At 51.4% G+C, this 20,818-nt stretch overlaps 1 protein-coding gene and 1 long non-coding RNA gene across 2 annotated transcripts; both read left to right on the forward strand.

Moving 5' to 3' along the window:
- The first annotated feature begins 622 nt into the window (after positions 1 to 622).
- LOC139263522 (uncharacterized) lies at positions 623 to 6,710 on the forward strand. The gene is made up of 3 exons (XR_011593161.1): positions 623 to 750; positions 4,323 to 4,490; positions 6,666 to 6,710. It is a non-coding gene; the product is annotated as an uncharacterized lncRNA (long non-coding RNA).
- On the forward strand, positions 6,707 to 19,690 carry LOC139262803 (nesprin-2-like). Its single transcript, XM_070877955.1, has 3 exons — positions 6,707 to 6,821; positions 8,692 to 8,901; positions 19,529 to 19,690. The coding sequence occupies exons 1-3, from the start codon at positions 6,708 to 6,710 to the stop codon at positions 19,688 to 19,690; spliced, it is 486 nt and encodes a 161-aa protein (XP_070734056.1). The 5' UTR covers position 6,707.
- The last annotated feature ends 1,128 nt before the right edge of the window (positions 19,691 to 20,818 follow it).

A 20,818-nucleotide genomic window follows, 5' to 3' on the forward strand; every position in this document is an offset into this window, starting at 1 on the left:
CGGCACGGAGCGGTGGGGCATAAACCCCGGCACGGAGCGGTGGGGCATAAACCCCGGCACGGAGCGGTGGGGCATAAACCCCGGCACGGACCCGTTGGGCTGAATGGCCTGTTCCTGTGCTAAACTTTCAATATCATTATATGTATTCAAAAAGGGGGGTGCGCTGACAATCCGGGGCAGGACTGGAAGGGGTGGGTGTGGATACTCCCTGTTATATCTTGAATAAAGAGTCAGACTAGATACTGCAAGCTCAGTGTGAGCGTGAGTGTCCTTTATTACAGACCGCAGAGTGCCTCTCCAGCCTGGTGCTCCCAAGGGATTGTGAGATCCCTTGGGACTCCAGGGGATAGGCCCTCTGGTGGTTAGACATGGTAATTACAGGTTTACATACATGACAACACTCCCCATGTGTAAATACCCTGCCACGCCCACCCTCTGGGCTCGCAGGTTTACAAAGGCTGGGGTAGAGGGCGGGGGAATGAACTTAAATCCCCAAAGCAGGGAGGTGCCTTCAGAGGTGTGGGGTAGGGTGAGGAGGAATTGCTTCCAAGTAACCGTGTGTGTCTGTGATGTAGGAACTCGGGAGAACCCCTCCCGCCCGGGGAAGCGATGACAGTGGGGCCGCGAGCCCCGGACCAGCTGACCTCCACCGGCGATCAGGTGGTCGCCAATTGGCGGCACCTCCAGCGGGAGACGGAGGGCCGCCTCAGGCTTCTGGAAGATTCTCTTCGCCAAGGCTTCGGGTCGCAGGTCAGTGCTTCCCGCCCCCTTCTAAAGAAAATCAAAGCGATAGCGGTTCCACGCAGAGAGGCCAGGGTGACGGGATTGGCTGGCGCACACTCTCCTCATTATCTGTGTTTGGTCTGATCCAGACTGTTCTCGGCCTCGCACTGAGCGTGTGACCCCCAATATCCTCTCCCATCACCAAGGCCGCCACCTCCTCCGACACATTGCCCGTCTCCGCCCCCGCCTCAGCTTATCTGCTGCCGAAGGCCTCATCCATGTATTTGTTACTGCTAGACTCTAGCCGGCCTCCCACCTTGCACCCTCCTTAAACTTCAGCTGATCCAACACTCTGCTGCCAGTATCCGATCTCGCACCGAGTCCCGCTCACCCATTACCCCCTGTGCTCGCTGACATTCATTGGCTCCCAGTCCAGCAACGCCTCTCATCCTTGTGTTCAAATACCACCATTGTTAGGTATGGAAGAGCTCCACAAGACTGAGTACTGTGAGCTAAAACTGATGTGACCTCAGTCTCTTTAATACAACTCCAGAGTGCCTAAGCTGCATGGCAGACAACCTTTTATACTCCCTTGCACGAGGTGTGCAGGTGACCCTTGGGCCTCCAACAGTTGCGCCCTCTGGTGGCAAGTCTTACACAGTTACAATGTTTACATACATAACATCCATGGCCTTGCCCCTCTCTATCTCTGTAACCGCCTCCAACCCCCCGAGATCTCTGCGCTCCTCCAATTCTGCCCTCTTGCTCAGGGATAAAAATGAGGAATTGTTTTTACCGCTCCACCATTGGTGGCCGTGCCTTCAGCTGCTTAGGCCCCAAGTTCTGGAATTCCCTCCTTAAACCTCTCCCTCCTCCTTTAAGACGCTCTTTAAAACCATCTATTTGACCAAGCTCTTGGTCATCTGTCCTAATATCTCTTGGTGTCAATTTTTTCACAGTGGATTTTACAACACAGTAACAGGTCCTTCAGCCCAACGGGTCTGTGCCGGTGTCTATGCTCCACACGAGCCTCCTCCCACCCTACCTCATCTCACCCCATCGACATAAACCTTCGATTCCTTTCTCCCTCATGCAATTATCCAGCTTCCCCTTAAATGTATCCATGATATTTGTCTCAACTGCTCCCTGTGGTACCGAGTTATCGCCTGATTTTGCTGCTGTGAAGCACCTTGGTATGTTTTACTACGTTAAGGGAGTTGCATAAATACAAGTTGTATTTAAATGCAGCCCAGACTGTGGCGAGCGGATTCCCCTCATCGTGCCAAGTATGATGATGTATGATCTGCCGAATTACACGTGTGTCTGGCTGAGCCCAACGTGGCGCGGTGCCGGCTGGGTATGAGCTCCCCAAAAGCTGCTGTTAATCTGGCCCCGAATTGAAACGGTAAAATACTACGGATGCTGGAAATCTGAAATATAAATAGAAAACTCAGCAGGCCAGGCAGCATCTGCGGAGAGAGAAACAGAGTTAACGTTTCGGGTCGATTTTTCTTCCTTTCAGTTTCTAGACCGAATTGCAAACCTTACCACCTTGCAGTCGGGCAATCAGAGACCCACACGGCACAGAAGGAGGCCATTCGGCCCATCGAACCTGTGCCGGAAAGAGCGACCCGGTTCGCTCCACTCCCCCGACTCTTTTCCCCCACAGACCTACAAATGTTTCCCCTTCAAGTATTTATCCAGCTCCCTTTTGAAAATTCCTGTTGAATCTGCTCCCACCGCCCGTTCAGGCGATCACAACAACTCGCTGCGTAAAAACATTCTCCTCATCTCCCCCTCGGGTTCTTTTGCCAGTTACTTTAAATCTCTGATTACTGACCTTCCCGCCACTGGAAACAACTTCTCCTTATTCTCTTATCAAAATCGCTCATACAGCCCCAGCTGTAACATAGGAACAGGAGGAGGCCATACAGCCCCTCGAACTCATTCCCCCATTCAATGAGATCAGGGCTGACCTGCGATCTCACTCCATATACACGCCTTTGGCCCATATCCCTCAATACTTTTGGCGAACAAAAAGTTATCGATCTCAGATTTAAAATGAACAATTGACCCAGCGCCATTGCTGTTTGATGATGAGAGTTCCAAACTTCTACCGCCCTTTGTGTGTAGAAGTGTTTCCAAACTTCACTCCTGAAAGGTCTGGCTCTAATGTTTAGACTGTGCCGAGCCCCAGACTCCCCAACCAGCGGGAATAGTTTCTCTCTATCAATCCTATCTGTTCCCCTTAATATCCTGAAACTTCGATCAAACCACCCCTTAACCTTCTAAATACTGGGGAATACAACCCCTAATTTGTGTAATCTCTCCTTGTAACTTCACCCTTGAAATCCGAGTATCATTCTGATAAACCTACGCTGCACTCCCTCCAAGGCCAATATCTCCTCCCGAAATAACTGCGTGAGAAGCTCCCTGAACTGGCTGGGAAGATATTTTGAAATGTTCTTACGCCAGCTCAACAAGAGAGGGAGCTCTGTACGAATGGAAGATGCTGGATTGCAAGAGAAATCCTCACTCCATCTTGGACTGCGGTACCTGGATCCCCCGAGGGTCTTCCGGAGCTCCCGGGAGCTCCACGCATTTCTCTGCTTGTTGACCTACTACCGATTATAGGCAGAGGGAGGTCGGTGATTGGAGGGTGGGCAGGTACAGCAGGAGTGGCGAGGGTCGGGGCGAAGGAGCGGCGAGAGATTGTAGAGGGACGTGATCGGGGCCCAGGAGAGGCGTGAGTTCAGGGCCCAGGAGAGGGCGAGGGCCCAGGGGGCAGCACGGGCCCAGCCCACACCGTGCGATATGTGCAGCGCACTGGGTCCGTGCAGCAGAGCTGGTCTCCAGTCGTCCTGGTTAATCCTTGCCACTGGACCAAGACCTCGCTCTGTCAAGCCCGTGTGGTGGCTGGTGTGCAACGGTCACTCCACGTTAAAACAATCCACCCACAGGGCATCTTCCACCCTTCAGGATGTAGTTCGGGATCTGGAATATTAGGTCCTTCATTGAAACACCTGTAAACTCATCCCTTTTTGATGTGGAAGCAAGTCATCCTCGATACAAGGGACTGTCTAAGAAGAAGATTTTGCAGCATATTAAGAAAACGTTTTCTGCACCGTTTATCTTTGAGTAACTGATGCAGCCGTTTCAAGATAGACAGTGATGGGTGATCCCTGGGAATGTGTTAATATACACCGGGGATTTCTGGGAGTCAGAAGGTCATGGGTTTGAGTCCCACTCCAGAGACTTGAGCACAAAAATCGAGGCTCACACTTCAGTGCAGTGCTGAGGGAGTGTATGTGTATCCTAATATTTATCCCTCAAACAACATCACTAAAAACAGATTATCTGGTCATTATCACGTTGCTGTATATGGGAGCTTGCTGTGCGCAGTTTGGCTGCCGCGTTTCCCACATTACAACAGCGACTACTATTTTAAGTCATCCTCGACTCTGCCTAAGAAGAAGACGACACTTCAATAGTACGTCACTGTTTGCGAAGTGCTTTGGGTCATCCTGTTGTTGTGAAAGGCGCTATAGAAACGCAGATCTTTCTTTCTGGTCTTTGAAGTACCCGTGATGTTTTTCCAGGTGATGGTCACAGCCGGAGATCCGCGTGGTGTTCAGGGAATTTCATTGGCTCCAGCACCGGCAGCAGAGGAGCTGAACCGGTGGGTGACCCAGCTCGGAGAGTTGGGGCGAGAGGCAGCCGCCATTGCCACACAGGGACATCTGGGCGCCATCGCCCCACGGGAAAAGGTGGGTAACTGGGTGTCGCTCTCAGTTAGCACTATGACCTTTCACCTCTGGGACCTGAGCTTGACCTCACTGCAGGCTGATAGGCTGACCGTCTCTTCCCCCTGCTGGCTATAAATTAATTCCTCGCGGGCAAGCACTGAACGCACACACTTCTGGCGTTCCCTCCCTGAACCTCGCCGCCTCTCTACCTCTCTCCCTCTTTACGACGCTCCATAAAACCCTACCTCATTGACCAAGCTCTGCCCTAATTTCTCCTTGTGTGGCTCAGTGTCGAACTTTGTTTTATAACACTGCTATCAAATGCCGTGGGAAGTTCTATTATGTTGTACCTGCCCTGGGAGTGTTTGATGGGACTGTGTAGAGGGAGCTTTACTCTGTATCTAACCCGTGCTGTACCTGCCCTGGGAGTGTTTGATGGGACAGTGTAGAGGGAGCTTTACTCTGTATTTAACCCGTGCTGTACCTGCCCTGGGAGTGTTTGATGGGACAGTGTAGAGGGAGCTTTACTCTGTATCTAACCCGTGCTGTACCTGCCCTGGGAGTGTTTGATGGGACAGTGTAGAGGGAGCTTTACTCTGTATCTAACCCCCTGTACCTGCCCTGGGAGTGTTTGATGGGACAGTGTAGAGGGAGCTTTACTCTGTATCTAACCTGTGCTGTACCTGCCCTGGGAGTTGTTTGATGGGACAGTGTAGAGGGAGCTTTACTCTGTATCTAACCCGTGCTGTACCTGCCCTGGGAGTGTTTGATGGGACAGTGTAGAGGATGGTTCTAAATGTCGCTGAGAGTGAGAATGACCTCAGTTTATTTCATTAATGGGGAAACATCCTCCCTGTCTCTAGCCTGTCGAGCCCTGTAAGAATTTTGTATTTTTCAATGTGATCACCTTTCATTCTTCTAAACACTTGAAAACAGAGAGTTGCCAACTGTAGTTGGTCATAATCCTGGGAGGGGGTTTCATCACATGGCCTCCTGCAGCCAGCCACTCCGCCCCCCCCACACTCCCGCCATTGGTTGTCCAACCTGCCCATCATCGCATCACCCACACACACTCACTCCATTGGTTGTCCAACCTGCCCATCATCAAGATGCTCCGCACACACACTCACTCCATTGGTTGTCCAACCTGCCCATCATCACATCGCCTGCACACACTCCTGCCATTGGTTGTCCAACCTGCCCATCATCGCATCACCCACACACACTCACTCCATTGGTTGTCCAACCTGCCCATCATCAAGATGCTCCGCACACACACTCACTCCATTGGTTGTCCAACCTGCCCATCATCGCATCGCCTGCACACACTCCCGCCATTGGTTGTCCAACCTGCCCATCATCGCATCACCCACACACACTCACTCCATTGGTTGTCCAACCTGCCCATCATCAAGATGCCCCGCACACACACTCACTCCATTGGTTGTCCAACCTGCCCATCATCAAGATGCCCCGCACACACACTCACTCCATTGGTTGTCCAACCTGCCCATCATCAAGATGCCCCGCACACACACTCACTCCATTGGTTGTCCAACCTGCCCATCATTGCATCGCCCGCGCACACTCCACCATTGGTTGTCCAACACGTCCGTCATTGCATCACCCACACACACTACCGCCATTGGTTGTCCAGCACACCCATCATCGCATCGCCCACACACACGCCCACCATTGGTTGTCCAACCTGCCCATCATCAAGGTGCCCTGCAGTCTCAAGGCCAATCAGAAATCAAATTGATTCCTTGTTCACCGATTGGATGACTGACTCCCAGTCAAATAGCTTTTTCCCCCTATCTCCAATACCTTCATAACTAATAAACAAAAATGTTCAAAGAAATTCAAAAGAACCCCATAATAGTTTCCTGCGGTACGATTTATGCACCCTGGTTGCTGGCGGCAGTGTCCTGGAGATGAATCCTCAATCCCTGGAGACTCCGGGGCAGTGCTGGAGGGCTCACAATCCTAATCCGAAACGACTTGTGGGGTCGCGAGGCCGACCTGAGAGGCCGAGGCTTCTGCACCTGAGCGCCCTCCGTTTTTAGTGAGTGCACTGGGATGGAGCAAAGACACGACTGTCCAGTCATAACCGTGATGATCGGTGTCATGTAAACCTTGCACCTTGAGCGTTATGAGCATTCTTAATGGACTTTATTATCCTGCTCCGTTTCTCAGGGGGATATTGATGAGGACGCACGCTTAAAATTGGAGGAGGGCATGCAGAATACCGCCCTCCGGATCAGCCACTGGCTAGATGCTGCAGAGGAGGGAATGTGTTCCTACAGCTCGATTCCCATCGAGGAGGCAGAGCAAGAGCTGCAACATCACCAGGTAACACAGCTGGCCAGGTATTCGTACAGACACTGGGAGTATCATCGGCACCGTGAATAACCGTGAGTTACAGGCTGGGGTCTAATCGAGGGGTTCAGGGGTTTATATATAGAATAACAGACACCCGGGAGTGAGTTACAGGCTGGGGTCTAATCGAGGTGTTCGGGGGGGTTTATATATAGAATAACAGATACCCAGGAGTGAGTTACATGCTGGGATCTAATCGAGGTGTTCGGGGGTTTATATATAGAATAACAGATCCCCGGGAGTGAGTTACAGGCTGGGATCTAATCGAGGGGTTCGGGGGGTTTATATATAGAATAACAGATCCCCGGGAGTGAGTTACAGGCTGGGGTCTAATCGAGGGGTTCAGGGGTTTATATATAGAATAACAGACACCCGGGAGTGAGTTACAGGCTGGGGTCTAATCGAGGTGTTCGGGGGTTTATATATAGAATAACAGATACCCAGGAGTGAGTTACATGCTGGGATCTAATCGAGGTGTTCGGGGGTTTATATATAGAATAACAGATCCCCGGGAGTGAGTTACAGGCTGGGATCTAATCGAGGGGTTCGGGGGTTTATATATAGAATAACAGATACCCGGGAGTGAGTTACAGGCTGGGGTCTAATCGAGGGGTTCGGGGGGTTTATATATAGAATAACAGATCCCCGGGAGTGAGTTACAGGCTGGGGTCTAATCGAGGGGTTCGGGGAGTTTATATATAGAATAACAGATACCCGGGAGTGAGTTACAGGCTGGGGTCTAATTGAGGGGTTCGGGGGGGTTTATATATAGAATAACAGATAGCTGGGAGTGAGTTACAGGCTGGGATCTAATCGAGGGGTTCAGGGGGTTTATATATAGAATAACAGATACCCGGGAGTGAGTTACAGGCTGGAATCTAATCGAGGGGTTCGGGGGGTTTATATATAGAATAGCAGATACCCGGGAGTGAGTTACAGGCTGGGATCTAATCGAGAGGTTCGGGGGGTTTATATATAGAATAACAGATACCCGGGAGCGAGTTACAGGCTGGGATCTAATCGAGGGGTTCGGGGGGTTTATATATAGAATAACCGATACCCGGGAGTGAGTTACAGACTGGGATCTAATCGAGGGGTTCGGGGAGTTTATATATAGAATAACAGATACCCCGGGAGTGAGTTACAGGCTGGGATCTAATCGAGGGGTTCGGGGAGTTTATATATAGAATAACCGATCCCTGGGAGTGAGTTACAGGCTGGGATCTAATCGAGGGGTTCGGGGCGTTTATATATAGAATAACAGATACCCGGGAGTGAGTTACAGGCTGGGATCTAATCGAGGGGTTCGGGGAGTTTATATATAGAATAACAGATACCCGGGAGTGAGTTACAGGCTGGGATCTAATCGAGCCGTTCGGGGGGTTTATATATAGAATAACAGATACCCGGGAGTGAGTTACAGGCTGGGATCTAATCGAGGGGTTCGGGGGGGTTTATATATAGAATAACAGATACCCGGGAGTGAGTTACAGGCTGGGATCTAATCGAGGGGTTCGGGGGGGTTTATATATAGAATAACAGATACCCGGGAGTGAGTCAGTCGCGACTCAGTGGGTAGTACTTTTGACTCGGAGTCAGAAGGTCAAGTTGTACTCCAGAGGCTTGAGAGTGCAGCACTCTGTCAGCTTCTATTATGGGCTCCAGTCCCTGGAGTTAGGCTTGAACCCACTGCCTTCTGGCTCAGAAGCAAGGGTGGTACCCACGGAGTGTCAGCTGATGTCAGGGAGGGAGGATATGTCGGGCACCCTGTTTGTTTGAGCGCAGGTTTGCTGTAGATGCTGAAAGGACGGGGATTGAAGACCTCGATTGTCGTGTGTTGCAGCAGCAGGCCGAGACCCTGGAGAGAGTTTGCTGGGAGCTGAGTGACCAGAGGCGAGTGCTGGGGCAGTCGGAGGTGCTGAGTGCTCAGGTCTGGCCCCTGGCCCTGGGCTGCCTGGCCACATTACAGAGCCGGCTCCAGCTGCTTCAGTCCGCCCGCACCACACAGGTCGAGTCGCTGAGAGCCGGAGTGAGAGAGGTCACCCATTACCGGGTAAGGCAGGAGCTGGCGCTCGGAGATTCAGCACCACACCGCTTCGGTCAGGGGGCAAGAGGGCGGAGGGTGGGGGGGGGAGGGTGCGAGGGATGGGGCGGGCCGGTGTGGGGGGGGGTGGGGGGGGGAGGGGGAGGAGGAGGATGGCTGGGTGGGGGAGGGCAGGGGGTGGAGGTGCAGGGGGGGAGGGTGGAGGTAGGGGGTGCAGGGAGGGTGAGGGGGAGGGGAGGGGGGGCGGGGGAGGGGAGGGGGAGGGGGGAGGAGCGAGGGAGGTGCGGAGGAGGGAGCTCAGGGGCAGGGGAGATCGAGTGGGAGGGGGCTCAGGGCGAGGGTGTGGGGGAGGGGAGAGTGCGAGGGGACAGGGGAGGGGAAGGGAGAGGTTGCGAGGGGGTGCGGAGGAGGGAGCTCGGGGCGCGGGAGAGGGAGGGGGCTCAGGCGAGGGTGTGGGGGAGGGGGCGGGAAGGGTGCGAGGGGACAGGGGAGGGGAAGGGGGATGGACGTGGGTGGAGAGGTGGGCGGTTGCCTGGGCCCTAAGCTCTGGAATTCTCTCCCTAAACCTCTCTGCCTCTCTACCTGGCTGCCATGTTTCCTACATTACAACAGTGACTGCACTTCAATAAAAAAAGAACTTCATTGGCTGTAAAGCGCTTTGATACGTCTGGTTGTCGTGAAAGGCGCTATAGAAATACACGTCATTCTTAACTCTCTCTCCCTCTTTTAAGATGTTCCTTAAAACCTACCTCTTTGACCAAACTTGTGGTCACATGTCTTAGTATCTCCTTATGTGGCTTGGTGCCACATTTTGTTGATAATTGCTCCGGTGACATGCTTCGGGAAGTATTTCTGTATAAATGCAAGCTCTTGTCACCGCTCCCTCACAAATTGCAAGCTTTCAGAGGATCAGTAACTCTGTGCACTCTGCGTGTGTGTGAGCCAGTGGGGCAGGAGACCATTTCAGGGCAGAAACCCACAATGGCATTGGTTCAAATTCTGCAGATTTAGGAGGTGTTAAATTTGGCTGTGGCTAAAAATTCTGTCCATGAAGTGTGTGGGGTATATCAGTGTTACAGTGAGGGGTGTGGGGTATATCAGTGTTACAGTGAGGGGTGTGGGGTATATCAGTGTTACAGTGAGGGGTGTGGGGTATATCAGTGTTACAGTGAGGGGTGTGGGGTATATCAGTGTTACACTGATACACCCCAGTCCCCTCACTGTGTTATAGTGAGGGGTATGGGTTATATCAGTGTTACAGTGAGGGGACTGGGGTGTATCAGTATGTTATAGTGAGGGGTATGGGGTATATCAGTGTTACAGTGAGGGGTGTGGGGTTTCTCTGTGTGTTACAGTGAGGGGTGTGGGGTATATCAGTGTTACAGTGAGGGGTGTGGGGTATATCAGTGTTACAGTGAGGGGTGTGAGGTATATTCACTAAGGAGGTCACAAATAACCTTCTGGATATAAAAGGGGTCGGGGGGTCTAGTAAGAAGGAGGAACTGAGGGAAATCCTTATTAGTCGGGAAATTGCGTTGGGGAAATTGATGGGATTGAAGGCCGATAAATCCCCAGGGCCTGATGGACTGCATCCCAGAGTACTTAAGGAGGTGGCCTTGGAAATAGCGGATGCATTGACAGTCATTTTCCAACATTCCATTGACTCTGGATCAGTTCCTATCGAGTGGAGGGTAGCTAATGTAACCCCACTTTTTAAAAAAGGAGGGAGAGAGAAAACAGGGAATTATAGACCGGTCAGCCTGACATCGGTAGTGGGTAAAATGATGGAATCAATTATTAAGGATGTCATAGCAGCGCATTTGGAAAGAGGTGACATGATAGGTCCAAGTCAGCATGGATTTGTGAAAGGGAAATCATGCTTGACAAATCTTCTAGAATTTTTTGAGGATGTTTCCAGTAGAGTGAACAAGGGAGAACCAGTTGATGTGGTGTATTTGGACTTTCAGAAGGCTTTCGACAAGGTCAAGAGATTAATGTGCAAAGTTAAAGCACATGGGATTGGGGGTTAGTGTGCTGACATAGATTGGGAACTGGTTGGCAGACAGGAAGCAAAGAGTAGGAGTAAATGGGTACTTTTCAGAATGGCAGGCAGTGACTAGTGGGGTACCACAAGGTTCTGTGCTGGGGCCCCAGCTGTTTACATTGTACATTAATGATTTAGACGAGGGGATTAAATGCAGTATCTCCAAATTTGCGGATGACACTAAGTTGGGTGACAGTGTGAGCTGCGAGGAGGATGCTATGAGGCTGCAGAGTGACTTGGATAGGTTAGGTGAGTGGGCAAATGCATGGCAGATGAAGTATAATGTGGATAAATGTGAGGTTATCCACTTTGGTGGTAAAAACAGAGAGACAGACTATTATTTGAATGGTGACAGATGAGGAAAAGGGGAGGTGCAACGAGATCTGGGTGTCATGGTACATCAGTCATTGAAGGTTGGCATGCAGGTACAGCAGGCGGTTAAGAAAGCAAATGGCATGTTGGCCTTCATAGCGAGGGGATTTGAGTACAGGGGCAGGGAGGTGTTGCTACAATTGTACAGGGCATTGGTGAGGCCACACCTGGAGTATTGTGTACAGTTTTGGTCTCCTAACTTGAGGAAGGACATTCTTGCTATTGAGGGAGTGCAGCGAAGGTTCACCAGACTGATTCCCGGGATGGCGGGACTGACATATCAAGAAAGACTGGATCAACTGGGCTTGTATTCACTGGAGTTCAGAAGAATGAGAGGGGATCTCATAGAAACGTTTAAAATTCTGATGGGTTTAGACAGGTTAGATGCAGGAAGAATGTTCCCAATGTTGGGGAAGTCCAGAACCAGGGGTCACAGTCTAAGGATAAGGGGTAAGCCATTTAGGACCGAGATGAGGAGAAACTTCTTCATCCAGAGAGTGGTGAACCTGTGGAATTCTCTACCATAGAAAGTTGTTGAGGCCAATTCACTAAATATATTCAAAAAGGAGTTAGATGTAGTCCTTACTACTCGGGGGATCAAGGGGTATGGCGAGAAAGCAGGAATGGGGTACTGAAGTTGCATGTTCAGCCGTGAACTCATTGAATGGCGGTGCAGGCTCGAAGGGCCGAATGGCCTACTCCTGCACCTATTTTCTATGTTTCTATATCAATGTTACAGTGAGGGGTGTGGGGTATATCAATGTTACAGTGAGGGGTGTGGAGTATATCAATGTTACAGTGAGGGATGTGGGGTATATCAGTGTTACACTGAGGGGTGTGGGTTATATCAGTGTTACACTGAGAGGTGTGGGGTATATCAGTGTGTTACAGTGAGGGGTGTGGGATATATCAGTGTTACAGTGAGGGGCGTGGGGTATATCAATGTTACAGTGAGGGTTGTGGGGTATTCCTCCCGGAAGGACATTTGCAGATGACACAAAGATTAGTGGGAAAGCGGGTTGTGTGGAGGACACAGAGAGGCTGCAAAGAGATTTAGATAGGTTAAGCAAATGGGCGAAGGTTTGGCAGATGGAATACAATGTCGGAAAGTGTGAGGTCATCTACCTTGTGGAAAAAAAACAGTAAAAGGGAATATGATTTGAATGGGGAGAAATTACAACATGCTGAGGTGCAGCGGGATCTGGGGATCCTTGTGCATGAATCGCAAAAAGTTAGTTTGCAGATGCAGCAGGTAATCAGGAAGGCGAATGGAATGTTGGCCTTCATTGCGAGAGGGATGGTACAAAAGCAGGGAGGTCCTGCTGCAACTGTACAGGGTATTGGTGAGGCCGCACCTGGAGTACTGCGTGCAGTTTTGGTCACCTTACTTAAGGAAGGATATACTAGCTTTGGAGAGGGTACAGAGACGATTCACTAGGCTGATTCCTGAGATGAGGGGGTTCCCTTATGATGATAGATTGAGTAGACTGGGTCTTTACTCGTTGGAGTTCAGAAGGATGAGGTGTGATCTTATAGAAACATTTAAAATAATGAAAGGGATAGACAAGATAGAGGCAGAGAGGTTGTTTCCACTGGTCGGGGAGACTAGAACTAGGGGGTACAACCTCAAAAAACAGGGGAGCCAATTTAAAACCGAGTTGAGAAGGAATTTCTTCTCCCAGAGGGTTGTGAATCTGTGCAATTCTCTGCCCAAGGAAGCAGTTGAGGCTAGCTCATTGAATGTATTCAAGTCACAGATAGATAGATTTTTAACCAATAAGGGAATTAAGGGTTACGGGGAGCGGGCGGGTAAGTGGAGCTGAGTCCACGGCCAGATCAGCCGTGATCTTGTTGAATGGCGGAGCAGGCTCGAGGGGCTAGATGGCCTACTCCTGTTCCTAATTCTTATGTTCTTCTGACACCCGTCATACTTTCCCTGTCGGAGCCTGTACGAGACTCCAGTCCCGACCTGCGTGGTTGACTGGGCTTGGGCCTATTAAACCCCTCAGTTGTATTGAGAAGTCGGCCCATCAATATCTTCTCAGGGCATCGAGGGATGGGCAGTAAATGGCAGCCTTGCCGTGAATGAAAAGAAGAACTGTGTGTGTGGGTTTTTGCTGGGCTGACAGCTGTGCATCGGCCCTGTGTCGATTTGGTATTTCTATACCCTTCCAGGATAAAAATACTCGAGGCAAAATTGCCCAGTTTTGTGACTGCTTCCGAGAGGTGCTGGATGGCCAGCTGCTGCCTGCTCTTTGAAAGCATGAATGGAGCAAAACTCGTGTTAAGGGGAGGACAGTGCGGCAGGAATGGAGCTAGTATCAACTGTGGCTCAGTGGGCAGCACCCTCGCCTCGGAGTCAGAAGGTTGTGGGTTCAAGTCCCATTCCTGGGTCTTGAGCACAAAAATCTAGGCTGACACTCCAGTGCAGTGCTGAGGGAGCACTGCACTGTCGGAGGTGCCGTCTTTCAGATGAGATGTTAAACCGAGACCCCGTCTGCCCCCTCAGGTGGACGTAAGACATCCCGCGGCATTATTTCGAAGAAGAGCAGGGGAGTTATCCCAGGTTCCTGGCCAATATTTATCCCTCAGTCAACATTACAAATAAACAGATGATCTGGTCATTATCACATTGCTGTGTGTGGGAGTTTGCTGTGTGCAAATTGGCTGCTGCGTTTCCCACATTACAGCAGCGACTACACTCCAAAAGTACTTCATTGGCTGAAAAGTGCTTTGCGACGTCCGGTGGTCGTGAAAGGCGCTATAGAAATGCAAGTCTTTCTTTTCTTTCAGGGAATGCAGACAGTATCAGGAGTTGGAAAGTGATGAAGCATGCTGGTGTGGGTGGGGTTGGCGGAGGGGGGGGGGGGCAGTGGTATGAGAGAAGGAGAGGGGATAAAAATACCGTTGTTGCCCCCAGCGGGATTGCCATCTCCGCCGGCCACGGCGCCCACCACCTGCGGCCCCATGAGCCGCAGCACTCGCTCCTCCAGGTCACTCAGCGGCCTCAGTTCAGGTTCCCCTCCTCCAGTCCTCTGCTGCTCCCTCCCGGCTGTTATGTGCCATCCTGGCCTGCAAAAGAAAGGAATCTGTGTGAGTAAAAGTCCAGCAATGTATGTGGGAGATATGTCTGCCGTGGCTGAATAGCTGTGAACGTAGGCAATTCGTAAGATGAGGATGTGACTGTGCATGTCTGCAGACGTTTGGTGCACAGAGTGCGCAGACAGCGGTCAAGAGGCATTGGTCGTTGAATTTCTTGCGGCACTGGGTGATGGTCCACGGCACGTTCGTGCTGGCTGACACCTCGCGGGACACCTCGCCACAGGGCACGGAGAACCCGCGGTGCTGGCCATCACCTCCCGGGACAGCTCGGCACAGGGCACGGAGAACCCGCGGTGCTGGCCATCACCTCCCGGGACAGCTCGGCACAGGGCACGGAGAACCCGCGGTGCTGGCCATCACCTCCCGGGACAGCTCGGCACAGGGCACGGAGAACCCGCGGTGCTGGCCATCACCTCCCGGGACACCTCGCCACAGGGCACGGAGAACCTGCAGTGCTGGCCATCACCTCCCGGGACAGCTTGCCACAGGGCACGGAGAACCTGCAGTGCTGGCCATCACCTCCCGGACAGCTCCCGGGACACCTCGCCACAGGGCACGGAGAACTTGCGGTGCTGGCCATCACCTCCCGGGACAGCTTGCCACAGGGCACGGAGAACCTGCAGTGCTGGCCATCACCTCCCGGACAGCTCCCGGGACACCTCGCCACAGGGCACGGAGAACCTGCAGTGCTGGCCATCACCTCCCGGACAGCTCCCGGGACACCTCGCCACAGGGCACGGAGAACCTGCGGTGATGGCCACCTTCCCGAGGCAGGGAACAGGGATTCCCCCCTGGTCTCCAGTGCCCCCACCAATGCCTCCAGAGCCACAGTGCTGAATCTGGTGGGCCTCTCCCTTGAAGGGGAATTTCCAGCAGCCAGTTCACTTCCTTCCTGAGCTCCAGGGATGAGTGAATGACTTCAGCAATGCTGAAAATGAGCATCAGCAGGTTCGAATGCCCACCCATTAAGAGCCGGATGCAGTCAAGGATTGACGGCTGATTGAAGAATGGCACTCAGCTGAAATAGGGCAAGTGTTTGTGAATAGCAGCCCTGTAGCACCCAGCTTAGGCTAGTGCCGCCTCATTTACCGCCATCGCCCTCCCCGCGCCCCCCCCCCCCCCCACCCCCCACTCCTGGGGCGAAAACCCCCAATTTGGCAAGGCATCTTCGCCGGGTGCTGAGATTTCTCGGAGTAAAAGATCACTGCCCCAAATGGGGTTTTATCGAATTTTGCCCCCTAGAAGTTTCTGCCTGATCGACTTCTCTTCCAATACAACAACAGCAAACAACAACAGCTTGTATTTATATAGCACCTTTAACGTAGTAAAACGTCCCAAGGTGCTTCACAGGAGAGTTATAAGACCAAAATTTGGCACCGAGTCACATAAGGAGAAATTAGAGCAGGTAACAAAAAGCTGGGTCAAAGAGGTGGTTCTTGAGGAGCGTCTTGAAGGAGGAAGGAGGAGAGAGAGGTAGAGAGGTTTAGGGAGGGAGTTCCAGAGCTTGGGGCCCAGGCAGCTGAAGGCACAGCCACCAATGGTGGAGCGATTATAATCAGCGATGCTCAAGAGGGCAGAATTAGAGGAGCGCAGACATCTCTGGGGGGGGTTGTGGGGCTGGAGGAGATTACAGAGATAGGGAGGAGCGAGGGATTTGAAAACAAGGATGAGAATTTTGAAATCGAGGCATTGCTTAACCGGAGCCCAGTGTAGGTCAGCGAGCACAGGGGGTGATGGTGAGCGGGACTCGGTGCGAGTTAGGACACGGGGCAGTGAGCACAGGGGGTTATGGGTGAGTGGGACTGGGTGCGAGTTAGGACACGGGGCAGTGAGCACAGGGGGTGATGGGTGAGTGGGACTCGGTGTGAGTTAGGACACGGGGCAGTGAGCACAGGGGGTGATGGGTGAGCGGGACTTGGTGTGAGTTATGACACGGGGCAGCGAGCACAGGGGGTGATGGGTGAGCGGGACTGGGTGCGAGTTAGGACACGGGGCAGTGAGCACAGGGGGTGATGGGTGAGCGGGACTTGGTGTGAGTTATGACACGGGGCAGCGAGCACAGGGGGTGATGGGTGAGCGGGACTGGGTGCGAGTTAGGACACGGGGCAGTGAGCACAGGGGGTGATGGGTGAGCGGGACTTGGTGTGAGTTAGGACACGGGGCAGTGAGCACAGAGAGTGATGGGTGAGTGGGACTCGGTGTGAGTTAGGACACGGACTTCTGAGTTTTGGATCACCTCTAGTTTACGTAGGATTCTCAGAATCCTCTGTCCAACGAACTCTACCATCTCCTAGGACCCTCACTGTTAACCATCACACTGTCTCCTACTCCATCTTCCCAAACACCTCAAACTGTACATCCCCGGCCCTCCTCCCTACTCCCTTTCTCTTAGATTGTACAGTCTTTTAAAACCCGTGATTGCTGTCACCCGGTCATTACTCCCTCATTGCCTTTCATACGGCCTCGCTTTTCAAACTTGGTGCAGTCTTGCATTGTGGGTCTCCTTGACCTTTCACCCTGGCTGCTCTGTTTACACAGAGTTGTGTCTCTTACTGTCTCATCAATCATTTTATTTAAATAATAAGTAGCAAAAGACTATTGGAATGGGTTACCAAGTGACAATCCAGCTCCCTCACACTGTCACTCAGTAACCCCTCTTCCCCAGCGCTCTGTGTTACTGACTGTATCTGTACTGATGTTAATCCAGCTCCCTCACACTGTCACTCAGTAACCCCTCTTCCCCAGCACCCTGTGTTACTGACTGTATCTGTACTGATGTTAATCCAGCTCCCTCACACTGTCACTCAGTAGAGATACAGTCAGTAACACAGGGCGCTGGGGTAGAGGGGTTACTGAGTGACAGTGTGAGGGAGCTGGATTAACATCAGTAGAGATACAGTCAGTAACACAGGGCGCTGGGGTAGAGGGGTTACTGAGTGACAGTGTGAGGGAGCTGGATTAACATCAGTACAGATACAGTCAGTAACACAGGGCGCTGGGGTAGAGGGGTTACTGAGTGACAGTGTGAGGGAGCTGGATTAACATCAGTACAGATACAGTCAGTAACACAGAGTGCTGGGGAAGAGGGGTTACTGAGTGACAGTGTGAGGGAGCTGGATTAACATCAGTACAGATACAGTCAGTAACACAGGGCGCTGGGGGAGAGGGGTTACCAAGTGACAGTGTGAGGGAGCTGGATTAACATCAGTAGAGATACATTCAGTAACACAGGGCGCTAGGGGTGGGGGTTACTGAGTGACATTGTGAAGGAGCTGGATTAACATCAGTACGGATACAGTCAGTAACACAGGGGACTGGGGGAGAGATGTTACTGAGTGACAGTGTGAGGGAGCTGGATTAACATCAGTACAGATACAGTCAGTAACACAGGGGACTGGGGGAGAGATGTTACTGAGTGACAGTGTGTGGGAGCTGGATTAACATCAGTACAGATACAGTCAGTAACACAGGGGACTGGGGGAGAGGGGTTACTGAGTGAGTGTGAGGGAGCTGGATTAACATCAGTAGAGATACAATCAGTAACACAGGGTGCTGGGGGAGAGGGGTTACTGAGTGACAGTGTGAGGGAGCTGGATTAACATCAGTACAGATACAGTCAGTAACACAGGGTGCTGGGGGAGAGGGGTTACTGAGTGACAGTGTGAGGGAGCTGGATTAACATCATAGAATCACAGAATGGTTACAGCACAGAAGAAGGTCATTCGGCTCATTGAGCCCGTGCCGGCTCTCTGCAAGAGCACTTCAGCCAGTCCCACTCCCCCTCCCTTTCACTGTAGCCCTGCAATTTTCTTTCTTTCAGGTATTTATTCAACTACATTTTGAAAGCAGTGATCAAGTCTGCCTCCACCACCCTCTCAGGTCGTGCATTCCAGATCCTAACCACTCGCTGCATAAAAACGTTTTTCCTCATGTCGCCTTTGGTTCTTCTGCCAATCGCCTTAAATCTGTGTCCTCTAGTTCTCGATCCTTCCACCAATGGGAACAGTTTCTCTCTCTCTATCTACTCTGTCCAGACCCCTCATGATTTTGAACACCTCGATCAAATCTCCTCTCAACCTTCTCTGCTCCAAGGAGAACAACCCCAGCTTCTCCAGTCTATCCATGTAACTGAAGTCCCTCATCCCTGGAACCATTCTCGTAAATCTTTTCTGCTCCCTCTCTAAGGCCTTCACATCCTTCCTAAAGTGCGGGGCCCAGAATTGGACACAATACTCCAGTTGAGGCCGAACCAGTGTTTTATACAAGTCCATCATAACTTCTGTGCTCTTGTACTCTATGCCTCTTTTATGAAGCCCAGGATCCCATATGCTTTTTAAACCGCTTTCTCAACCTGCCCTGCCACCTTCAACGATTTGTGCCCATATACCCCCCAGGTCTCTCTGTTCATGCACCCCCTTTAGGATTGTACCCTTTAGTTTATATTGTCTCTCCTCGTTCTTCCGACCAAAATGTATCACTTCCCACTTTTCTGCGTTAAATTTCATCTGCCACGTGTCCGCCCGTTCCACCAGCCTGTCTGTGTCCTCTTGAAGACTGTTCACAGTACTTCCAAGTTTTGTATTATCTGCAAATTTTGAAATTGTGCCCTATACATCCAAGTCATTAATATATATCAAGAAAAGCAGTGGTCCCAGTACCGACCCTGGGGAACACCACTGTATACCTTCCACCAGTCCGAGAAACAAGCGTTCACCCCTACTCTCTGTTTCCTGTCACTGAGACAATCCCGTATCCATGCTGCCACTGTCCCTTTTATTCCATGGGCTTCAACTTTGCTGCATGCCGATTATGTGGCACTTTATCAAACGCCTTTTGCAAATCCATGTACACCACGTCAACCGCATTTCCCTCATCAACCTTCTCTATACCTCATCACAAACCTCGATCAAGTAGAGATACATCAGTAGAGAAACAGGGCGCTGGGGTGAGGGGTAACTGAATGGCAGTATGAGGGAGCTGGATTAACGTCAATAGATTAATTAACATTAATTGGACTGATGTGTGTGCCGTGTGGGCTGGGAGTGAGATTTCCCACAGTGTGATGGAATATTAACCCCCTGCATGCCCTGATGTTTGTGCTACATGTTGACTCTGCAGGTCGGGCTGATGCAGTTAGAGACGGTGTTGTTGGAGCAAAGGACTGATATACAGCAACGATTGGTGGAGTCCGCGGGTCTCAGCACCGACCAGCAGCTTCAGGTAACACAACCCACCAATCGCTCAACAGCAACGCCCATTTACCCAGCACCATTAACATAGGAAATCTCCCGGGGTGCATCGCAGGGGCGGAAATCAGACCAATATTTGACCAATCACTCACCGGCTTTTACCATGAATATGAAAGGGAATGTGATTACATAAGAACATAAGAAATAGAAGCAGGAGTAGGCCAAACGGCCCCTCGAGCCTGTTCCACCATTTAATACGATCATGGCTGATCTGATCATGGACTCGGCTCCACTTCCCCGCCCACTCCCCAGAACCCCTTATCCCCTTATCATTAAGAAACTGTCTATCTGTGTCTTAAATTTATTCAATGTCCCAGCTTCCACAGCTCTCTGAGGCAGCGAATTCCACAGATTTACAACCCTCCGAGAGAAGAAATTCCTCCTCATCTCAGTTTTAAATGGGCGGCCCCTTATTCTAAGATTTTGCCCTCTAGTTCTAGTCTCCCCCATCAATGGAAACATCCTCTCTGCATCCACCTTGTCAAGCCCCCTCATAATCTTATACGTTTCGATAAGATCACCTCTCATTCTTCTGAATTCCAATGAGTAGAAGCCCAACCTACTCAGCCTTTCCTCATAAGTCAACCCCCTCATCTCCGGAATCAACCGAGTGAACCGTCTCTGAACTGCCTCCAAAGCAAGTATATCCTTTCGTAAATATGGAAACCAAAACTGCACGCAGTACTCCAGGTGTGGCCTCACCAATACCCTGTATAGCTGTAGCAAGACTTCCCTGCTTTTATACTCCATCCCTTTTGCAATAAAGGCCAAGATTCTATGTGATTGTGACCATGGCAAACTTCATCATCAATGTTCCCCTCCTTTTTATTTCTGGGTGTGCAGCCCCTGCGTGGCCCATTCAGAGTTTTGCGCACGCGCGGAATTTAAGAGTGGAAAAATCGGTCCCGGGCTGTGCGGGACCAGCAGACAGCAGCTTGGAGAGAATGTTGCTCCTCATCCTTCTCAACCTGTCTGCAGCCTTTGACACAGCGGACCACAGCGCTCTGCTCCCACGCTTCTCTGTCAGCAGGCTCCCTGCTTCCATTCTTGTCTATCCTCTCGTAGTTAATCACCTGCAACGGCATCTCTTCCCGCTCCTGCACTGCTACCTCTGGAGTCCCCAAGGATTTATCCTCGGCCCCCTCCTTATTCCTTAGCT

The sequence above is a fragment of the Pristiophorus japonicus genome, chromosome 4 (genome assembly GCF_044704955.1).
Source record: "Pristiophorus japonicus isolate sPriJap1 chromosome 4, sPriJap1.hap1, whole genome shotgun sequence".
Lineage (NCBI taxonomy): Eukaryota > Metazoa > Chordata > Chondrichthyes > Pristiophoridae > Pristiophorus > Pristiophorus japonicus.